The sequence below is a fragment of the Hydra vulgaris genome, chromosome 08 (assembly GCF_038396675.1).
Source record: "Hydra vulgaris chromosome 08, alternate assembly HydraT2T_AEP".
Taxonomy (NCBI): Eukaryota; Metazoa; Cnidaria; class Hydrozoa; order Anthoathecata; family Hydridae; genus Hydra; species Hydra vulgaris.
The window spans coordinates 27,573,254-27,592,144 of record NC_088927.1 but is presented as its reverse complement, the minus strand read 5'-3'; the positions used below and the strand labels follow the sequence as shown (position 1 = coordinate 27,592,144).

Here is an 18,891-nt window from a genome sequence, read left to right as displayed (position 1 = left end):
CATTTCGCAGACTATAATTATTACCCCAAATATTTTTTTCAAATGAAAATATTTGTTCTACCTTGATTGTTTAACCTAAATTGTTTAACCTTGATTGTTCAACCTTGATTGTTCAAACTTGATTGTTTAACCTTGATTGTTCAACCTTGATTGTTCAACCTTGATTATTTAACCTTGATTGTTCAACCTTGATTGTTCAACATTGTTTGTTCAACATTTATTGTTCTACTGTGATTGTCATATCATCATAACTTTAAGTAAATTCAATTAATTTTTCCAAACAAACTGAAACTACTGAATTTTTATGAAAATAAGTAAAGGGTTAATACAAGTTTTTTATGATAATTATATTGCTGTATCCAGCTTAAAATACTGGCTTCAATTAAGTTTTAATCAGAATGTATTCATCAAAAAGTAAATCTCCAAAAACCTTATAAATCTTTTCTTTATACTTTTCTAATGCCTTTTTGATTTAATTTTGCATCTTATTAAGCATCCAAGTAAATACTTCTGCTCGTCTGCACATTCCAAAACTTTTAGATATTGTAAATTTCAAAGGGTATATCAACTAAAACTTTCCAATTGCAAATATTTTTGGAAAAAAAATAATAAGAATTGACTTGACTGATAAACTTTACCGAGACTTGTTTTCGTTTTTTAGATTTATTTATCAAATAAAATCCTAATTTTCAAAAATCACTATATTTTATTGCAAGTTTTACTGTAAAAAAATCTTTCGAGCTCAATTTAGCTCATTAAGAAATACCTATTTTTTTGAAAATAATTTACACTAACTTGTTAATCAACAAAGTGTTTTTTGAAGTTAACTCTGAAATAGATGTGTATAAACTGATAGATTTGATGTAATTATTAAAGAAAGTTATACAACGAAACTTGAATCATCCACAAACACACAATTCAACTACATCACACTACATAGGTAATACTTGAACACGGGAACATTTTTATTATGGTAACAATTACTACGCTTTTTGTTTCATTTTTGATTTATATTTATAATTAAACATTATTTCTGATTAGAAAAATACTTACAATGGTTGATAGAAGCTATTATATTCAGTCGTGCTACTGGTCCTTGATTATTTGACATGTGTTTATTATTGTAGTCATAGCATTTAATATAGTTGTGAAGCATGACTTTTCTATTATGAACAAGAGATATTTTTTAAACTTTGTAAGTAAAAAAGTTTGTATACTACTTGTTTTTTAGAAAATGGAATATGAGTGTGACTTTGCCCCTATGCAAAATTAAAAAAAAATATTTATTTAAAAAAGAATAGACTAAACAAACAAGTTTGTTTCTTGCAGTAATATAAACAAGTGGTGGGGAAAAAACGACGCTTGAAAACCTATATGCAAAGTGCGACTTGTTTATAATGTTTTAGTATTAAAGAATGCTTTTATTATAATTTGGAAACATCAAAAGTTGATTTTGAGTATAAGCTTATTTTAGTTCGAAGGTTCTGCTTTGTGTTTTTTTCTGGTCGAAAATATATGGTAAAAACTTTAGGTAAAAACATAAGTTCCAATATTATAAAGTTAATTATTACAAGTAAAATAGAAACTGCTGTGGTTTGAGTTTTTTTGTTATCATTTCCATAGTATACTGGAAAGTAGCAGAGTAACAAGATGCAAGATATCCCCATGCTGTACGTAATTGTGGTCGATTCATTGAAGTAAGATGGAAGATTTTTTGCTTGAAAACTTTTAATTGAACAGAAAAAAAAAACAAAAGCAATATATAAAACTTGAACACCAAGTTGATAATCAACAGAACAATATAGATTGCGGGTCATATTTTCATAATTCAGGTTTACTAAAATAGATGGCGGTGATTTGATCAAGAAAACAATTCCAAGTAGAATTTGAATTAGCAATAAAAATATAATTGTACTAACATCTAATAGTGCTGCAGCCAGTTTCTCTCGAGGTGAAAGACAATAAGATTTTTTGAAAATCTTCACATATTTACTGGTTCTTACAAAAATAATTGATGATATAACTGTAAATAAAAAACCAACCATTACATGACGATAGTTACACAATACATATGTCAAATTAGATAAATACATCAGTGGAATACAAATTGAAACAAATAAATGAAAAAAAATCTGAGCTAAAGAGAGAGTAAAGTAGGATGTTTTTATGGTAACAGTGTTTCTTTTAATTGTAAAAGTTGCAGCAACTAAAACACCACTTAGGAAAGAAACAGCTGCAATTAAAATAGTAATATAATCATAAAGATTGATGTCTACAGGATAGTTCGTAAAATTATCATAACATATTGATTTATTTTCATTCGAATGAAAATTATTTAAGCATTTTGTACATTCTTCTTGGCCAAAGTTTCTTTTATAGTAATTTTCAGAACATGGAATGCAAGTTCGTTGATGAACTGTTTTTAGTTTAGAAAGAAAACTTGTTGTTAATTTTTGTTCAAAACCTGCAGGACAACTAATAAGTAAGCATTTACCATCATAGCTTTCTCCATGCTCTTTTATTTTGATTTCTTCTAAGTATATATGTAATCCAGTTGAGATTCCATTTTCCAGAAGGTGATCAGACAATGAGCACATAAATCGATCTTGATTAATATGATTTTTATCAAGCATGATATTTGTATATCGATAATAGTCGATTCCATAAAAACTACATAGTACATACATAACACAAAACATTGCAAAATCTTTTGAATTAAAGCTGTTTACGTACAAAAGCATATTTGTAAAATTGTAATTTATTATTTTAGGCATGATATAGTATATAAATGTGTTGCAAAGATAAAACTCTTTAAGGTTCATCAACTCAATATAAATCGTTCCAAAGTTAACATTTGCAATATCAAAAGATTGCAAAATCATGTCCAAAGTAGAATATTTATCTTCAGGTATTCCGTTTATTAGTATAAAAACATGATTAATTTTTCCGCGTAAGGCCAGTTCTTTTGCTACAGATACCATAAGAGTAGTATTCCCTTTGTTTATGGTATATTCAACCAGACATAAGTCTGGGTGTTTTATAGTTGCTTCTTGAAAATCAAAATGTTTATCACTTTCACTGTCGGTGGTTATTTTAATATAAACTAGATCGCTTACTTTAAAATCTTCCACAACAATATCAAAGTAGTCCTTTGAAAGAGGCTGATAGTACAGTTGAAATGATTTTTCAGGATAAAATATATTAAAATTTTTATAATTGACGTCGTAATGAACAATATTTTGATAAAAAGATATAATATCTATAATAAACTGTGTTGAAATTTTGTCTAGTTTTGTTAAAATAACCATATTTGTAAAATGATTAAGACTTTGTTGAAACCTATCTCCTACGATTAATTGTAAAACTATTTCTTGGGCAGTAGAATAATTCATGGAGGATAGCAATAAATAATTTTTAAACGATTTTTTACAAACCTTACACTCGGATGGATTAATAGATATTAGATTTTCGCAAGGCTTTTCTAATTCCATTAGAAGTTTTAAAAACCAATCAGCATCCTCTGGTTCAAAGATCATAACTATTGCGTCTTTTGCATTTGTTTGATTTTGAGCAAGTAGAAGTGAGCACAAAATGTTTTTTTGAGAAAACAAAATAAAAAATACAATTATTTGAATCATTATTAGTAGATAAAAGAACAGTTAAGTTAGAAAACAATACTTTAGATGACAACCATTCGAAATCTTGTTCAATAATAACGGTTGCAAATCTTTTTTTTTCGCAAAAATTGTTTCGGTAAATAAAAGCTTTTGAGAATACAGAGATAATTTTTATTTAGTTTTTATTTTCTTTAAAAGAAAAGTTTTGTTTTATTCTTAATCTTTTAGAGAAAAAAAAAACTTTTTGTTTTAACTTTGTTTTAAATAAGAGAAAAAAATTAAGATTTAAATGAAAACAAATAATAGTTTTAAATAGAATTAAAACCATAAAGAGCAAATTAAAAAAATAAATTAATCGAACACAACCGATAATTTCACAACTCATAACGAATTTCTTCATCTGCAAATAAAAGCTGCCGAAAAATAAAATTCTTATATTTGATATCACCTGCTATTTGTTTTCGTTATTATTAAATTGTTTAAACCTTGATTATCTATTAATTATAATACCCATAGACGTTTTTTTCCTTTTACGTTATGCAGTTTTTGACATTACTTTTTGGGTTTACTTTATAAACTATTTATTTGCATTAATAAACAGAACACATTTTGATAACTGTATATTTTTTACTAAAACTTTTTTATCTCAAATAGATATTTATGAACAAATAAGTGTTTTAGTCACAGCTCAGCCGTTTAATAAGAGTGGGAACAAAAACAAAACAAAACAAAAAAAGGTATTAATAAAGAAATTTCAAATATTTATATAGGAAGAACCTAATTGGAAAGTCAAAAATTACAGTTTTACAGATATAAATAACACTGGTCAACAGAGTTTTTTTTTCAGCTGATATAATTATGTCTCTCTAGTTAATTCGAACATGCTAAACCCAAAAATGGCATTAGTTTTTATCGTATACGTCATAATCTCTATGAATATTCGAAAAACACTTTTAGTGCAAATGCTGCTTTTAGTGTAAAGAAATATAAAATATGAAATGAATAAGATAAGGTTACAAGTATTTAGAAATGATGAGTGAGCTTGGACTGTCGTTTATGAATCTCTTGAGTGTCTTTTTTTTAAAATCGACAATAATCGGCTATCATAGCTTTATTCCGTTTGCCTTGATACCTCTTCTCCTAGGTTCGAATCTCCTGATGAAATCTTTAACTATGTTTGTCTGAAACTGCGCCTAAATTTTCTCGGAAAAAGTTAAGACGTGAATCCAAGAAATGAAGCTTTAACGTCATTCGACAACCAGTTTCTTGATAATGCTTCACAAGATTTTCTGCCTGATTCTTGAAATCATCTGTTCTGTTGTTTACCAGGAAGTTATGAACCACGGCTTTAAATGACTGCCAAGCATTGTGTTCAGCTGGCGTAAGAGTTTTCTCAAATTTCCTATCTTTTAGGAGCTCCCTTATTAGAGGCCCATCAAACACACTTTCTTTAATCTTTGCCTCAGAAAAGAATCGAGAGAACTTTGTTTAGACGTTCTTAATGCCAGTACCGTTTTTGTTCATTGCTTTTACGAAACATTTCACCAAACCCAGTTTGATGTTTTGCAAAGGAGGATGCACAATTTTCAGCGGTTCAACAAGTGGAATGTATTATGTGGGATCCTGAGCAAAATTCTGTACGTTTGGGCCATATCTTCTTCACATAATGACTTTTAGTGTCTCGGCTATCCGGGAGGCAGAGGAAACACATATATTCAGTGAAACCCAATTGCAGTCCAAGCATTAGGGCAACTACTTTAAGGTCACTACAAATAATCCACTTGTGGTTGCCATAGCTAACACAATCAAGTACAGTTTTCATTGTCTCGTAAGTTTCCTACAGCCCCACTACATGAGCAATTAGAATGGAAGGATATTCGTTTCCAATATGAATTAATACTGCCTTTAGAGAGTATTTTGAGGATAAAGAAACGCCATTGATTAAAGGAATAGACACATTCAAGTTCAGTTAACAATTCTTCAATATTCGTACAAAAGGTGATACTATTTTGTTTGAAAAAATATTTCGAGTATCTTTTATGTCCGTTTTGGTAAATGATCACTCTAGTGTCAGGTGTTAGCAAGTGCCACCAGTCTTGCAGTCGAAGACCCAGATTCTCAGCTTTTGATTTTGATAGATGTAAGTCTCTGATTAGATCGCTCAGCTCCTGTTGGTTAATAAAATGCGGAGCTGGTTCCGTTTCAGGCAAAAAGTTATCATTGTCGTTTTCTTTGTTTGATTTGTCTGATGTATCAGGAGAGGGCAAGAGGTTGAATACATTTGGTGGAGTTGGAATAGCCAAACTCTCACTGTGAGTTACTGGCAACTTTGTCTTTGTCTTTAGAGATTGGCAACTTTGTCCTTTGTCTTTAGAGATTGTCCCTCGATTTTTGTTAAACAAGAATAGCATTCGGTGGTATAATCTCGTGGCTCTTTCCATATCATAGGAATGGCAAATGGCATGCCAGTTGGTCTTTTTCTATCCAGCCATTTAGTCAAACACACGTAGCAGTTGGTGCAACTATACTGAGACGCCCATTTTTTGCCATAGTTTTTTACCTTGAATCCAAAATAGAAATCGTAAGCAGTAAGAAATTTTGAATTCATTTATTCTTTTATCTTTTAGTGGCATAATGACCTCAAGTGTAACAGAAACTATTTTAACTATTTCTAAGAGATCGTCTGCAGATTAAAAACATCCTGCAATAAAATACAGATAGGATCTAAATTCTGCTTTATTTTTTACTGTAAATTAGATTATAAATATTAACTTACATTTACGTAATTTAAAAAAGGAATGTTTGAAATTGAAGGTCTGCGAAAACTATAGCTTAAAACTGATTTAAGATAAAAAAAAAATTAAAATTTCAGAAGAATCTGGACGGGTAGGATCAAATTGGATTCTATTTTCTTAATCAGCTCAAAAATCTGATCTAGAAAAATCTAATGCTGTTAATTGAATCTAAAAAAAGTTTTTTTTTTACTGCCTGTAATTGACCCTCAATTTTTTCTGTTATTTTTTTTTAAATATTTTAGATATTCAAAAAAATAATGTTTAGTAATATTTCCAAACTTTTTTATGGCTGTTTGAACATTGAAGTTGAAGACTGGGTCAACGACACCGGAGTAACAGGGGGGCATGTGCCCCCCACTTTTTGTCTAAACGTTCTTTTTTTTGATCTGAGAAAATTTCAGATATACTAGACTTTTTTTTTTAATTTATGATTGTACCCCCATTCCCCTTCCCACTTCCAAACCCGTGTCGTCGGCCCTCTAAGAAGATAAGAAGCGGCAAACAAGGTTTGGTTTTGAAAAAACAAGTTTTATTGTAAATTATTGTGAACTTTTTTTGTGTATTTATAATTTTTACGGAAATTTTTTCGATTTATGTTCATCATTGTTTTATATAGTATAAGACCTTATAAAACATTATAGCAAACTTAAGATTTCCAAAGTTACAGTGGATGCAGAACCATTAGAAGAGGAATTATTAAAAGTTCGTCGCGTTGGTTTGACAACGCTCTAACTGAAATTTTTTATATTAGGAAAATTTAGAAAAAAATCTTTTTATTTTTTCTAAGGTTTAACTAAAATTATTTATATTATTGTTTTTAATTTGTTTATATATTTATTTTTTGGTTGATGTATAAAAATACATAAATGAATAAAAGAAATCAAATTAAACTTTTTATTTAGACATTGAAAAAAAAGGAAAAAAAGATTTATTTGCTATTCTGCTAATATAAAAAAAATCAGTAAAAACCTTTTCAAACCAACGCGACGAGTTGTGGAAATATCAGCAAGAAATTCCAATGGTAAAAGTAAAGTCAAAACCACTTAAAGTTGAAGTAATATCTAATAAAAATGCAGTAGTAGCGGTAATTGCATGGCTAGGCATCAGATGCTTTCTCAAGAGTCGAGGCAGTGCTACGAGAGCAGTTCTGGCATAGCAAGAAATGCAGTTTTTATTTTTTCCTTCCAATTTTGTGTAATGTTACTATAATACACCAAACTTTTTTTAATCTAGTTTGAAACTAAGAAATGCAAAAAAAAACATTGAAATAGCTCTAAATAATGCAAATACTAGAGCGATGACGGGATTGTTTTTAGAACAAGCTCGTCATCGCTCTCTCTCATGCAAATTTGTATATCTCTTTTTTGCTTTCTTTTCATCTCTCTTATGCAAAATGATTATAAATTATCTAATAATATTTAATTTTAATTATTAAATTCTCGAAAAATTTTTTCAAGCTTAAAAGCAATTTGAAATAAACCACAAAACAAACAAACAAGACGGAAAATACAAATTAATTTAAAAAAATTTGTCTTTCCTAAACACAATTTAATATTGTATTGAATTCTATTTTTTACAACTATTTACGGTATTTTTACTTTTATAATTAGTTTATTTACGAAATATTTTTCTATAGATATTTAAAAAACGAAATTTATAAATATTTTCAAATTGTTTATAAATATATTTAATTAAAGGCATATTTAACTTGAAATTTGTAAATCAAGTTGTAAAAAAGTTTTCGAAAAAAGAAATTTATAGCATTATTTATTTTTAAAGTGTTATCATACTGTTAAGGGTTTGAAATATCTACGTGGAATTTTATTATTATTACTAAATTTCTTCTTTTTTTTTAATTTTTTTTTTTTTCGATTGTTAATTTTTAAATAGTAATATTATCAAACGGGGGTAATGTGATCAGGGCTCAGCAGTATGTCTACTTTTTGCGGCAAAAAAAAATCAAAGGAAAAGAAAAGGGCTGTAGAAGCTCTAAAGCTCTCAGTCTAATTTCTTCCAAGAGATTAGACCAAATTTTAAACACTTACAGAAAAATTTACAACATTGGTATGCACCGATAAGTACTTTCCTGACTAGAAACAATTAAAAGCGCACAAACGCTAATATGATGAAGTATCAGACTTCATTGGGAAATAAAAAATCAATTTCAAAGTTTTAGCTGAACTTAAAATACCAAAGCAAGCTTTTACTGTACTTTTCTCTTGCTTTGAATTTTTTGCCCGTCTTCCAGAAATAGGTTCTGTTTCAACCACATAGCACGCTAAATAATCTAAGAGGTGAATCTGTTTTAGGGAAAATAACTTTACTTTCACAATACTCTCCTACTTGAGTGCACTTCTCGCAAGAGCTATAACGAGAATGACACTTGATGTTCTTCAAAAAAGCTCTTGCAGGTGTGTCACATACAAAAGAATGAATTGAAAAATGGTATAAAATATTGTTAAGACTCAGCCCATTTAACAGCAAGTCTTTTAGCTCTTCCATGAACTCGGAAAGAAATTCATTTAGACTATTTGGCTTGTTTATCCCACAAAACATGCCTACTACCAACGGAAGTGACGGAAAATGTAAAATCTTACATAAAGTTGGCCATAAAACTAACTCAGAACTTTTAAAGAGCGGCAATCCATCAACATTGAACTACAGCTCAAGAGAAGTATTATTTATTTGCATTTGGTTTAAAATTATGTTTGTTAAACCAGTTACTAAACCTAAATGACAATACTCCCCACCACTATCAAATAGTTTTACAATAGTATTTCGTAGTGTATTTAAAAGTATGCGAGGATCGAGAGGCAAGTGAGAAAAATGTGGTGGCAAAACGGTTAATAACTTACGCAAAGATGCTTGTGGAATGTTACAAGTTACAGCCAAATGTGCCAGCTCTTTATTAAAACTTCTGTCATTATCATCATAATCAGACTCAGAAATGGAAAAATCTTTATAATCAACAAGCATATTTTCTTTAATGAACATAATCTTGTTTATGTAATCTTCATCATCATCAATATTGACAGAATTCATTTCCTCAACATAACAATCTCTATCAGATATTACATTTGTAGCAGAAGAATTCGAACTTTTGTCACTATTTGCAAGATTAGAGACATTATCAACCTTATTAATATCAGCTATTTTATCACAATCAGGCACGCCAAGAACATTAGTAATTCCAATATTTCTGTTAAAACAAAATGAGTTTTTAACATCTTTGTCAAAATCCACAGCATAAATATTGTATTGAGGATGCTGTAATTGTAGCTGAATGTTGGTTTGCACACAATGCCTTAATGTCCTATATATAAATATATATATATATATTTATATATGTATGTATATATATATATATATATATATATATATATATATATATATATATATATATATATACATTTATATATGTATATATATATATATATATATATATATATATATATATATATATATATATATATATATATATATATATATATATATATATATAATATATATATATTTATATATGTATGTATATATATATATATATATATATATATATATATATATATATATATATATATATATTTATATATGTATATATATATATATATATATATATATATATATATATATATATATATATATATATATATATATATATATATATATATATTTATATATATATATATACATTAACGGACAAAACATTTGCAACCAACATCGAGCAATGCTAAAAAGTGTTCCTAATTTTACACGTCTTAAAAATGAAACGAACTATACTACCACAGCAAACAGTTCAGGAGTCTGGAGTCATAGCATGCCATGACATGAGCAATCAGCTGACAGGTGACAGCACACAGGCAGAATTTCGTTGACAAGTGCCATTTTGCAGCGGACAAAACAAGTGCAACTTTTTTGATTTGTTTCATTTTTTTAAGTCTGGTTCGTGTCAACGTCACGGAAGTTTTTTAATAATTAAAGGAAGTATCCAGAAGTATCCAGAAGTATCCAGAAGTATCCAGAAGTTTCCAGAAGTTTCCAGAAGCATGCAGAAGCTTCCAGAAGTTTCCAGAAGAAGCATCTGGAAGCATCCAGTAGCATCCAGAAATATCCAGAAACATTCAGAAGCATGCAGACGCATCCAGAAGCTTCCAGAAGCATCAAAAAGAAGCATCAAAAATCTTCCAGAACAGGTTCACACAGGTTCATTTTATATATATAAGAGACATGTAAATCGACATGTAATTCAGTAAGTATATGGAAGTCAATCAGTTAGTATTATCAAGACACTTTATCGAAGTGAGTTTTATCAAAGTGTTTTATCGAAGAACATCAATACAAGAAGTGAAATACAACAAGCGTTTCATTACATCAATACAGTCCATATCCAACCAAGACGTTGTGTTCCACAGAGCATTATTGTATCATCACAAGATAAATGTAACACGGTAAGCCTTGAGAAGCGTGATTATTTATTTTTATTATTTTCATGACTTCAAGTGCAAAAATGGCTCCCGACAGTCTTGGATTGGAACTAAGAAAGAAAATTATTGGCGATTACGTAAGTGGAATGTCACAAAAAAGTATTTGTGATAAATATCGCGTGAAAAAATGGACCGTATCAAGACTATGTTCCAAATATCGTTCTACGGGGAGGTTGGCAGCAGATAACAAAGGTGGAAGACCGCGTTCCACCACTTCTAGAGAGGATTCTATGATTGTCAGATCCGTCAAGAAGGATCCCTGGATATCCTCAGTCGAGATACAAAAGCAATTAGAGCTGCCTGTATTGGACCGAACAATCAGACGACGTGCTGTTGAAGCCGGATTGTTTTCTCGACGCTCTGCAAAGAAACCGCTGATTTCACTAAAAAACCAGAAGAAAAGACTCCTGTTTGCTACATCTCATATTGACTGGAATGTGCAGAAATAGCGAACTGTCCTGTTCAGTGATGAATCGAAGTTCAACATCATTGGGAGCGATGGCATTTGCCGTGTACGTCGACCGGCCGGAAAACGCCTCGATTTACGTTACTGCCATAAGACCGTGAAGCATGGTGGAGGCAATGTAATGGTCTGGGGGTGTTTTTCTGCTAACGGTCTAGGTCCAATACATCGAAACGATGGAATAATGGACCGTTTCATGTATAAAAATATCCTGAAAGATGTTATGTTACCTCATGCTGAATGGAATATGCCAATAAAATGGGTTTTTCAGCAAGACAACAATCCGAAACACACTGCAAAATTAATCAAGCAGTGGTTTCAAGACAACCACCTATCGGTGATGGATTGGCCGCCTCAATTTCCGGATCTCAACCCTATCGTAAACTTGTGGGAGATCGTCAACCGCAGAATTAATCGTGAAGGTGTTCGTAATAAGGATCAACTGTTTGAACAAATCCAAAAGGCCTGGGCAGCAATTCCACAAAGTTTGATTGATTACCTGGTTGAATCTATGCCTCGAAGATGCAAGACTGTGATCGACAACAAAGGATTCGCCACGAAATATTGATAGCGAAATACAGCTTGGTCAACATTTCGTCGAGTTGCACTTGTTTTGTCCAGAAGGAAATCAACCTTTTTTTTATACTTTTGATTAATTTATCAATTTTTGTGTACAAATAATGAACTTGTAAATCTACGCTAATGATTGTAGAGTTAAAACGCGTTGGTTCTGCATTTGACTAACGTTAGTCAAACAACCCAACGTTAGCGCAACGTTAGCCCAATTAAGCATGTGTTTGCTGGGTATTGATTAATTAATTGTAATTGGTTTGTTGATAAAAGGAACCGTCGCATGTACAGATTGTAAAACTCTTTTACATTTTCCTAAACATTTTAATGTGATATAAACAAGAACATACTTAAGTTTGGCACTTGAGTATGTTTTATCTACCTTATTTATTTACCTTATTTAATTTATTTTTATTTAGTATATTTATTAACCAAAATCATTTGTTTTTCATAATCATAATATTATATCTCAGAGTTTACGCATGTAGACATCGTTATATTATTGGTTACCATAAAGTCTTTAAATGAGTTTAATATGGTTTTTAATAACACATTTAAAGACCTCATTTGTATGTAGCTATTAATAATACTATTAGTTAAAGATGCTTTTTATTAAGTAATTTTAATAGGTTTGGAAATAAAAGAATACGCCGCAATTTCAAATTATGAACCTTTTTTATGTCGCTTTTAATGTTGTATAATACGACGCTATACTTGTATTTAAATCCATTTAAAGTTAAATCTTGTATTTTGTTTAACTTATATTTTTATGGATAAAATTTTTTTTAAACCATTTTATTTATATGTTAAAAAATTATTCAAAACTTCTGTTATTTATGCAATATTTCTTCTGTTTTAGTATGTTGTTTTAGAAAAAGATTCAGCTTTTTCTAAAATAACATACTAAAACAGGAGAATTTGGTACTTCAGATACATATATTTTAATTTTTTAGATATATTTTCAAAAAATACAAAACTTTAATTGTAAACTAAAATAAGGTTATTAAACTCAAACTTTAGAAAAACACATGATCATCAATTTTTAATGACTTTATTATGTACGGATATTTAGAGGCTTGGCAATAAGACTATTTTGGTCTTTTTCTTTTCCCCGCTTTTCGTATATTTTACAAAAGAAAATTAATAATTTGGAACGGCAAATAAGGAAAAATCAAAAATTATAAAAAATAAAAATCCATACTGTATTAAAGAATGTCTTTATATAATAAATAAAAAATAAAAAAAAACCAATGACGAAATTATATTTGAAAAAAAAATTAATTTGATAATTATCAAATCCCATTTAAATCCCCTAAATAATTGGGGAGGTTGCTCAAAATATATATGTTCATAGTTTTTGAACAATAAGAGATTATTGCATGACATTAGAGACTTGTTAATGAGCTTAAATTTAGTTTAAAATGTTAAAAAAAATGTATTTATAAATGTAACTAAAACTCATCACTCTCACACCAATGGCATAAAAGGGAAGTCAACATTTTCAAGGGTTTATTTTTAGCAGATTCCGACTTACGCAATACTTTGGAAAAGCTTTACATAAACATGAATATATAAATGTTTGAAGTTTGCTTCATGTCGTTACATAAAGTTATGTTCTCAAACAAAAACAAAAAGCTTGCTACGGGCCTGATTTTAAATATGTGATTGGAATCTGGGTGTTTAAATATTGTGATTTGCAATTTTGTTATTTTTTTTACTTTAAATTTTTTGAAAATTTAAAGTAAAAAAAGTGAAAAAAATTTACTGAAAAAAAAGAAAAACTTTATGTTATTTCATCTGTATCATAAAAAAATATCAAGACAATTTTCTTCACAATCGACCATATAATTTTAAACTTGAAAGTATGCTTTTTGAACCATCCTACGAAATATTAAATAAATTAAAATAAGCAGTCGTTGCGGTTATAAAAAGTTATAAATTTTTTTACAAGTTAAATACTTTTACATTTACATTTTTTTAACTTTAATTTTTTCTTTCAAATTAATCTTGATGTTATTTACATCAGTTGTTTGAAAGTTTTTTTTTGAAAGACTGTCTGGTTTAATGTTCTTGCTTTGGAAATGGCTCTACATTATGCAATTTTATTCTAAGTTTTGTATTTTGGCTTCCTTTAATCAGCGTGGTTGTTAAAAACCAATCTAACCAAAATAAAAGTTATTTCTGGAAATGACCAACTCAAATAATTGTTAGATAATAGAATAATGAAGGAAGAATTGTTTTCTGGAATGGACTGATTGAATTTAGTTCATTCCAGACAACAGTTTTATGAATAGCTATTAATAAATATACAAAAAAAAAATTAATATTCATTTCTGAATGGCTATTTCGACCAAAGCTGACTAGTGCCATCCCGAATGCGGGTGAGGGGGTATCCCCCGCCCCTAAAGCTATTATATACGCATTTGAGTTAGTACATTTGTACATTTAGTTGGCAAGTTTTGAAGTATTGTTGGCAAATATCAAATATCGACGACCCTTTTTTTTGTGTGTCTCTAGTTGGCAAAAAACGCATACGAACCCCCTCCTCAATCAGAGACCTCTTCGGGACGGCTCTGACAACAACCACGCTGAATAAGAGAAGCAAAAAGCAGCAGCATAGCTACAAATATGCTAGGCTCCTTTACGGTAAATTTTTATCAGGGCCACTAACTTATTTCCTCCCGAAAAAAAATAAATACTGAAACAAATAAATCAAAAAAATGTTTTCAAAGTTGCTATGCAAAAAATTTTTCTTTCTAAAAAGTTATAAGCCCCAACTTTAAAGAAAAATAAAATATTAAAGAAAAAAAGTAAGGGTACAACCTCCTTGCCCAGGAAACAAATTTAACATGCACGTTCATCGGGACTACACAAATACTGTCATGATAAAGTAAAATCAAAGTAAAGCCGGAATGATAATGTAAAATTAAAAAAAAAAAAAAGATTCCAAAAAGTGGAGTTCTCTCCAGTGCTCTGAAAACAATTTCAACTTGTACTTTTATTAAGTTTACACAAATGCTGGAAGGTTTACACATGCATGAATTACCCATAGCTTAGAAATTATGCCCCCTTTACCCCTTCTTTTCCCGACAAACTTTCATTATGGCCATTAACCTAATCTGCTAAACAAAAAAAAGAAATAAAAAATCAATGATTATTTAGCAGCCCCTATTAGCACTTATGCGACAGGGAGCCCGTCTCCATACTACTAGTATAGCCGCGTGTTGGCTATAGTTGCCCCTAATTATAATAGAACTACCCTTTACGATATATACGTGAATAAAAAATTCTTTCCCGATGCCCCACCACAAACATTGCCCACATACATCAGAATATTACCTGATGTATTACCCAGAAGTGCCCTCAAACAGGCAATAGATTTGAATACGCTACCTCAAAATTTATGTTAAATCAACATGAAATGACTGTTCTTTGAGAAAGTAAATAATATAACTTACTTTTTACTTACTTACCAAGTAAAGTATAAAATTTCAAAGAAAAAATTACTTTTATTTGTTAAAGTAAATAACAATTTTTTTCAAATTACTTTTATGTAAGCTGTTTTTGCTAAATACTTTTTCACGTAAAAGTAATTTGTTGTTACGAAGTAGTTTTATTTTACTTTGTAAAGTAAGTAGTATGTCTTTTAAATATTATATTTACGTAAGTTTATTTCATAAATAAATTTTTTTACATTTAAAAAATTACATTTCGATGTAAATTTTTTACATAATTATAACAAAAATTACTTTATAAAGTAGTTTTCTTTACATAACTTACCATTAAAAGTAAGTTACATTTACAAGTAAAAGTAAAAATGTAAATAACTTTTACTTGTAAAAGTAAGTTACTTTTTCAAACAACACTCATTTAAAAAACTTAACTTAAGTAATTAAGTTATTCGCGTAATATAATTTATGTAAAAAATAAAAATTACTTTTAAAAGTAAATTATATATTTTTATATGAGTTATGTAAAGTAATTTACGCTTAAAAGTAATTCGCGTTTTTACATCAAAATAAGTAAAAGTGCCATCCTTAAATAACAATAATAACAATAATAATAGTAATAATAATAATAATAATAATATATTATAATAATAGAAGATAAAAAAAGTTAATATAAATTATAGTAATAGTAATATTTTGTATGTTTACAATAGTAATATGTAGTATGTTTACAATAATTACAATAAAAAAATAATAATAATAATAACTAATATTATTATGGTTGTTACGAGCATAAATTATTTATAATAATAAGTTAATGATTTATTTAGGATGGGGTCACCTATTCAGAAATCTGATCAAAGAAGTGACACCAATTTTTAAACATAATATAAGTAATAATAATCAATGACATACATTGAAAAATTTTTTCGAAAAGAAACTGTTAAGATCTAACGCCAAGTTAGATCTATGACAGTCGTCAGTGGCGGATCCAGCATTTTCTAATTTTTAAAATAGCTAACTTCCAGACATGGAGCTAACTCCAAACATTTATATGTTTATACTTATGCCAAATAATGAGGGTTTGCAAAAAATTGCGATGATTGGAGGCTGGGAACAAAAATGCCCCAAAATTTTTGCAACACCTGTCCCAAACGTGAGAACAACAAGTTGATGAAATATTTATTGTACTATTCTCAACAACCCTCTCAAATTGAGGGGGGGGGGGGGTTGAAACTTTACTTGGTCATAATTTTTGAACGCTTTTTTTTTTTTTTTTTTTTTTTTTGTTATTCACCTCCTCAAGGCCAAGAAGGCCACTACAGATGAGGAGGCTACTTAATAGTGGTTATAGCCCTCTCTCAACTCTATAATTCCGAAACACGAACCTCGTCCAACAAGGCCGCTGCGCGGAGAAACAAGTTGAGCGCGGTACTACCAGGGACGTGGTGGGGATCGAAGAGATAATACTATGAAACTTGAAAATTATTAATTGTTAATTAAGTCTAGTTGAGAATAATACAAAAAATATTTCATCAATTTGTTGCTCTCACGTTTGGGACAGGTGTTGCAAAAATTTTGGGGCTTTTTGCTCCCAGCCTCCAATCATCGCAATTTTTTGCAAACCCTCATTATTTGGCATAAGTATAAACGTATAAATGTTTGGAGTTAGCTCCATTTCTGGAAGTTAGCTATCTCAAAGATCCAAAAATGCTGGATCCGCCACTGGTTGTTACTACAGATTGAACAATTAAATGAAGAGTAACAAATAAGATAAATAAATCAGTAAATAAATGCATAAATAGAAATAAAAATAAATTAATTAGAGTTTAAGAAACTAAAGATAAAAGCGATAGTTTATTTAGTTTGTATTTAAATACATTTAATTCAATCAGCTTAAATACATTCAATTCAATCTTAAATACATTCAATTCTATCAGCTTCAATTCAAACTTAAATACATTTAATTCAATCAGCTTCGATAATTTCATTTGGCAATTTGTTCCAGACACGTGTCCTTCTAATCGTGAAAAAGTTTTCGCGTAATTTGATGGAAATACTATTGCTATTTTTTAAGCAAAAACGACGTTTATTACTTCTTGTCTGAGATGCAGGACCAGATATTTGCAAAGAATGAGCTAATACAGGTGCAATGTTCTACGCTCTTTAAGTGTTGTTAAATTCAGTTTTTTAAAACGTTCTGAATAGTGTAGGTGCCTTAATTCCGAAATCAATTTAGTTGCACGGCGTTGAACATCTTCCAGATTTTGAAAATATTTTTTAAAATAAGAAGGCCAAACCTGTACTGCATATTCTAAATGTGGCCTAACTTGTAAATAATAACTTGACTTTGTTAGCATTTTTGAATATAAAACATTTTTTTAGTATTCCCAATTTACTATTAGCTTTCAAAACAGCTGAGTTGACTTGCATATCCCATTTTAAATCATTTGATATTATGACACCTACATTTTTTCATAAGTTGTTTTACCTAAAGTTTCAATACTACTATTACTGTTCATCATATAATCATAATTTTGATAACTGTAAAATCATACACATTTCCCAATGTGCATAATTTTACATTTATCAAAATTAAAATTCATCAACCAGACTTTTGACAAATTAGCAAGTACTTTAATATCTTCCTGCAGTGATTGCTTACCAATTACATCATTAACTTCATCAATAAATTTATCATCATCAGCGTATAATTTACATGGATTGGATAATAAAGTTGGCAAATTGTTTATGAAGATTAAAAACAGCAAGGGCCCCAGAACAGATCCCTGTGGGACACCACTAAGAACCATTTTCCAACAAGACAAAGAATAACCTATTACCACTCTTTGTTTACGATTTGCTAAAAATGATTTTATCCAATTGATAAGGCTTTCATTCAAACCATACAATTGCAACTTGTGTAATAATCTTCTGTAAGATACTTTATCAAAAGCTTTAGCAAAATCTGTATCAAGACTATCAAATGATTTATTATTTGCTAACCCAGTTGTAATTATATCTATATGCTCTAATAAATTTGTAGTAAAAATTTTGCCTTTTAAAAAGCCATGTTGGTATATTGATAATAAGTTATTAGTTGATAGATCATGCATGACTTTTTCTGATATAATTCTTTCTAAGATTTTGCATACCACAGATATCAATGATATCGGCAGGTAATTAGATGCTTTACTTCTATCACCTTTCTTAAACAATGGTGTTACATTAGCTTCTTCCATATATTAGGGATTGGCATTTCAGATAGTTACTTTTTAAAAAGTAATATCAATGGTTGAGCAAAAGCTCTACTACAATTATTAAGGACATAAGGATGAATACCATCAGGACCAATAGACTTTTTTGTATTGATTGCAATTAATTTATCAAGTACTTCTTTTTCTTCCACAGCTATATTTTCCATTTTATTCACACAACGTATATCAAAATATGGTAGATTTTTGAATCATTGTTAATGAATACAGAAGTAATCATTTAATGAAAGTAATCATTTAA

At 29.2% G+C, this 18,891-nt stretch overlaps 1 protein-coding gene across 1 annotated transcript; it reads right to left on the bottom strand.

Annotated features, from left to right (window-relative positions):
- Window positions 1-9,070: 9,070 nt before the first annotated feature.
- LOC136083197 (uncharacterized) lies at window positions 9,071-18,617 on the bottom strand. The gene is made up of 3 exons (XM_065802603.1): window positions 17,986-18,617; window positions 17,845-17,919; window positions 9,071-9,611 (listed from the first exon to the last, which is right to left on the bottom strand). The coding sequence occupies exons 1-3, from the start codon at window positions 18,615-18,617 to the stop codon at window positions 9,071-9,073; spliced, it is 1,248 nt and encodes a 415-aa protein (XP_065658675.1).
- Window positions 18,618-18,891: the final 274 nt, after the last annotated feature.

Bases quoted from the DNA above. Each gene is read 5' to 3' on its own strand.
- LOC136083197 (XM_065802603.1), bottom strand. From the start codon at position 18,617: ATGGAAGAAGCTAATGTAACACCATTGTTTAAGAAAGGTGATAGAAGT. The intron at 17,920-17,985 runs GTTGATGAATTT...ATGATTTTACAG, and splicing joins GCTAATTTGTCAAAAGTCTG to TTATCAAAATTATGATTATA. The intron at 9,612-17,844 runs GTAGGTGTCATA...TTGTTTTAACAG, and splicing joins AAAACAACTTATGAAAAAAT to AAATATTGGAATTACTAATG.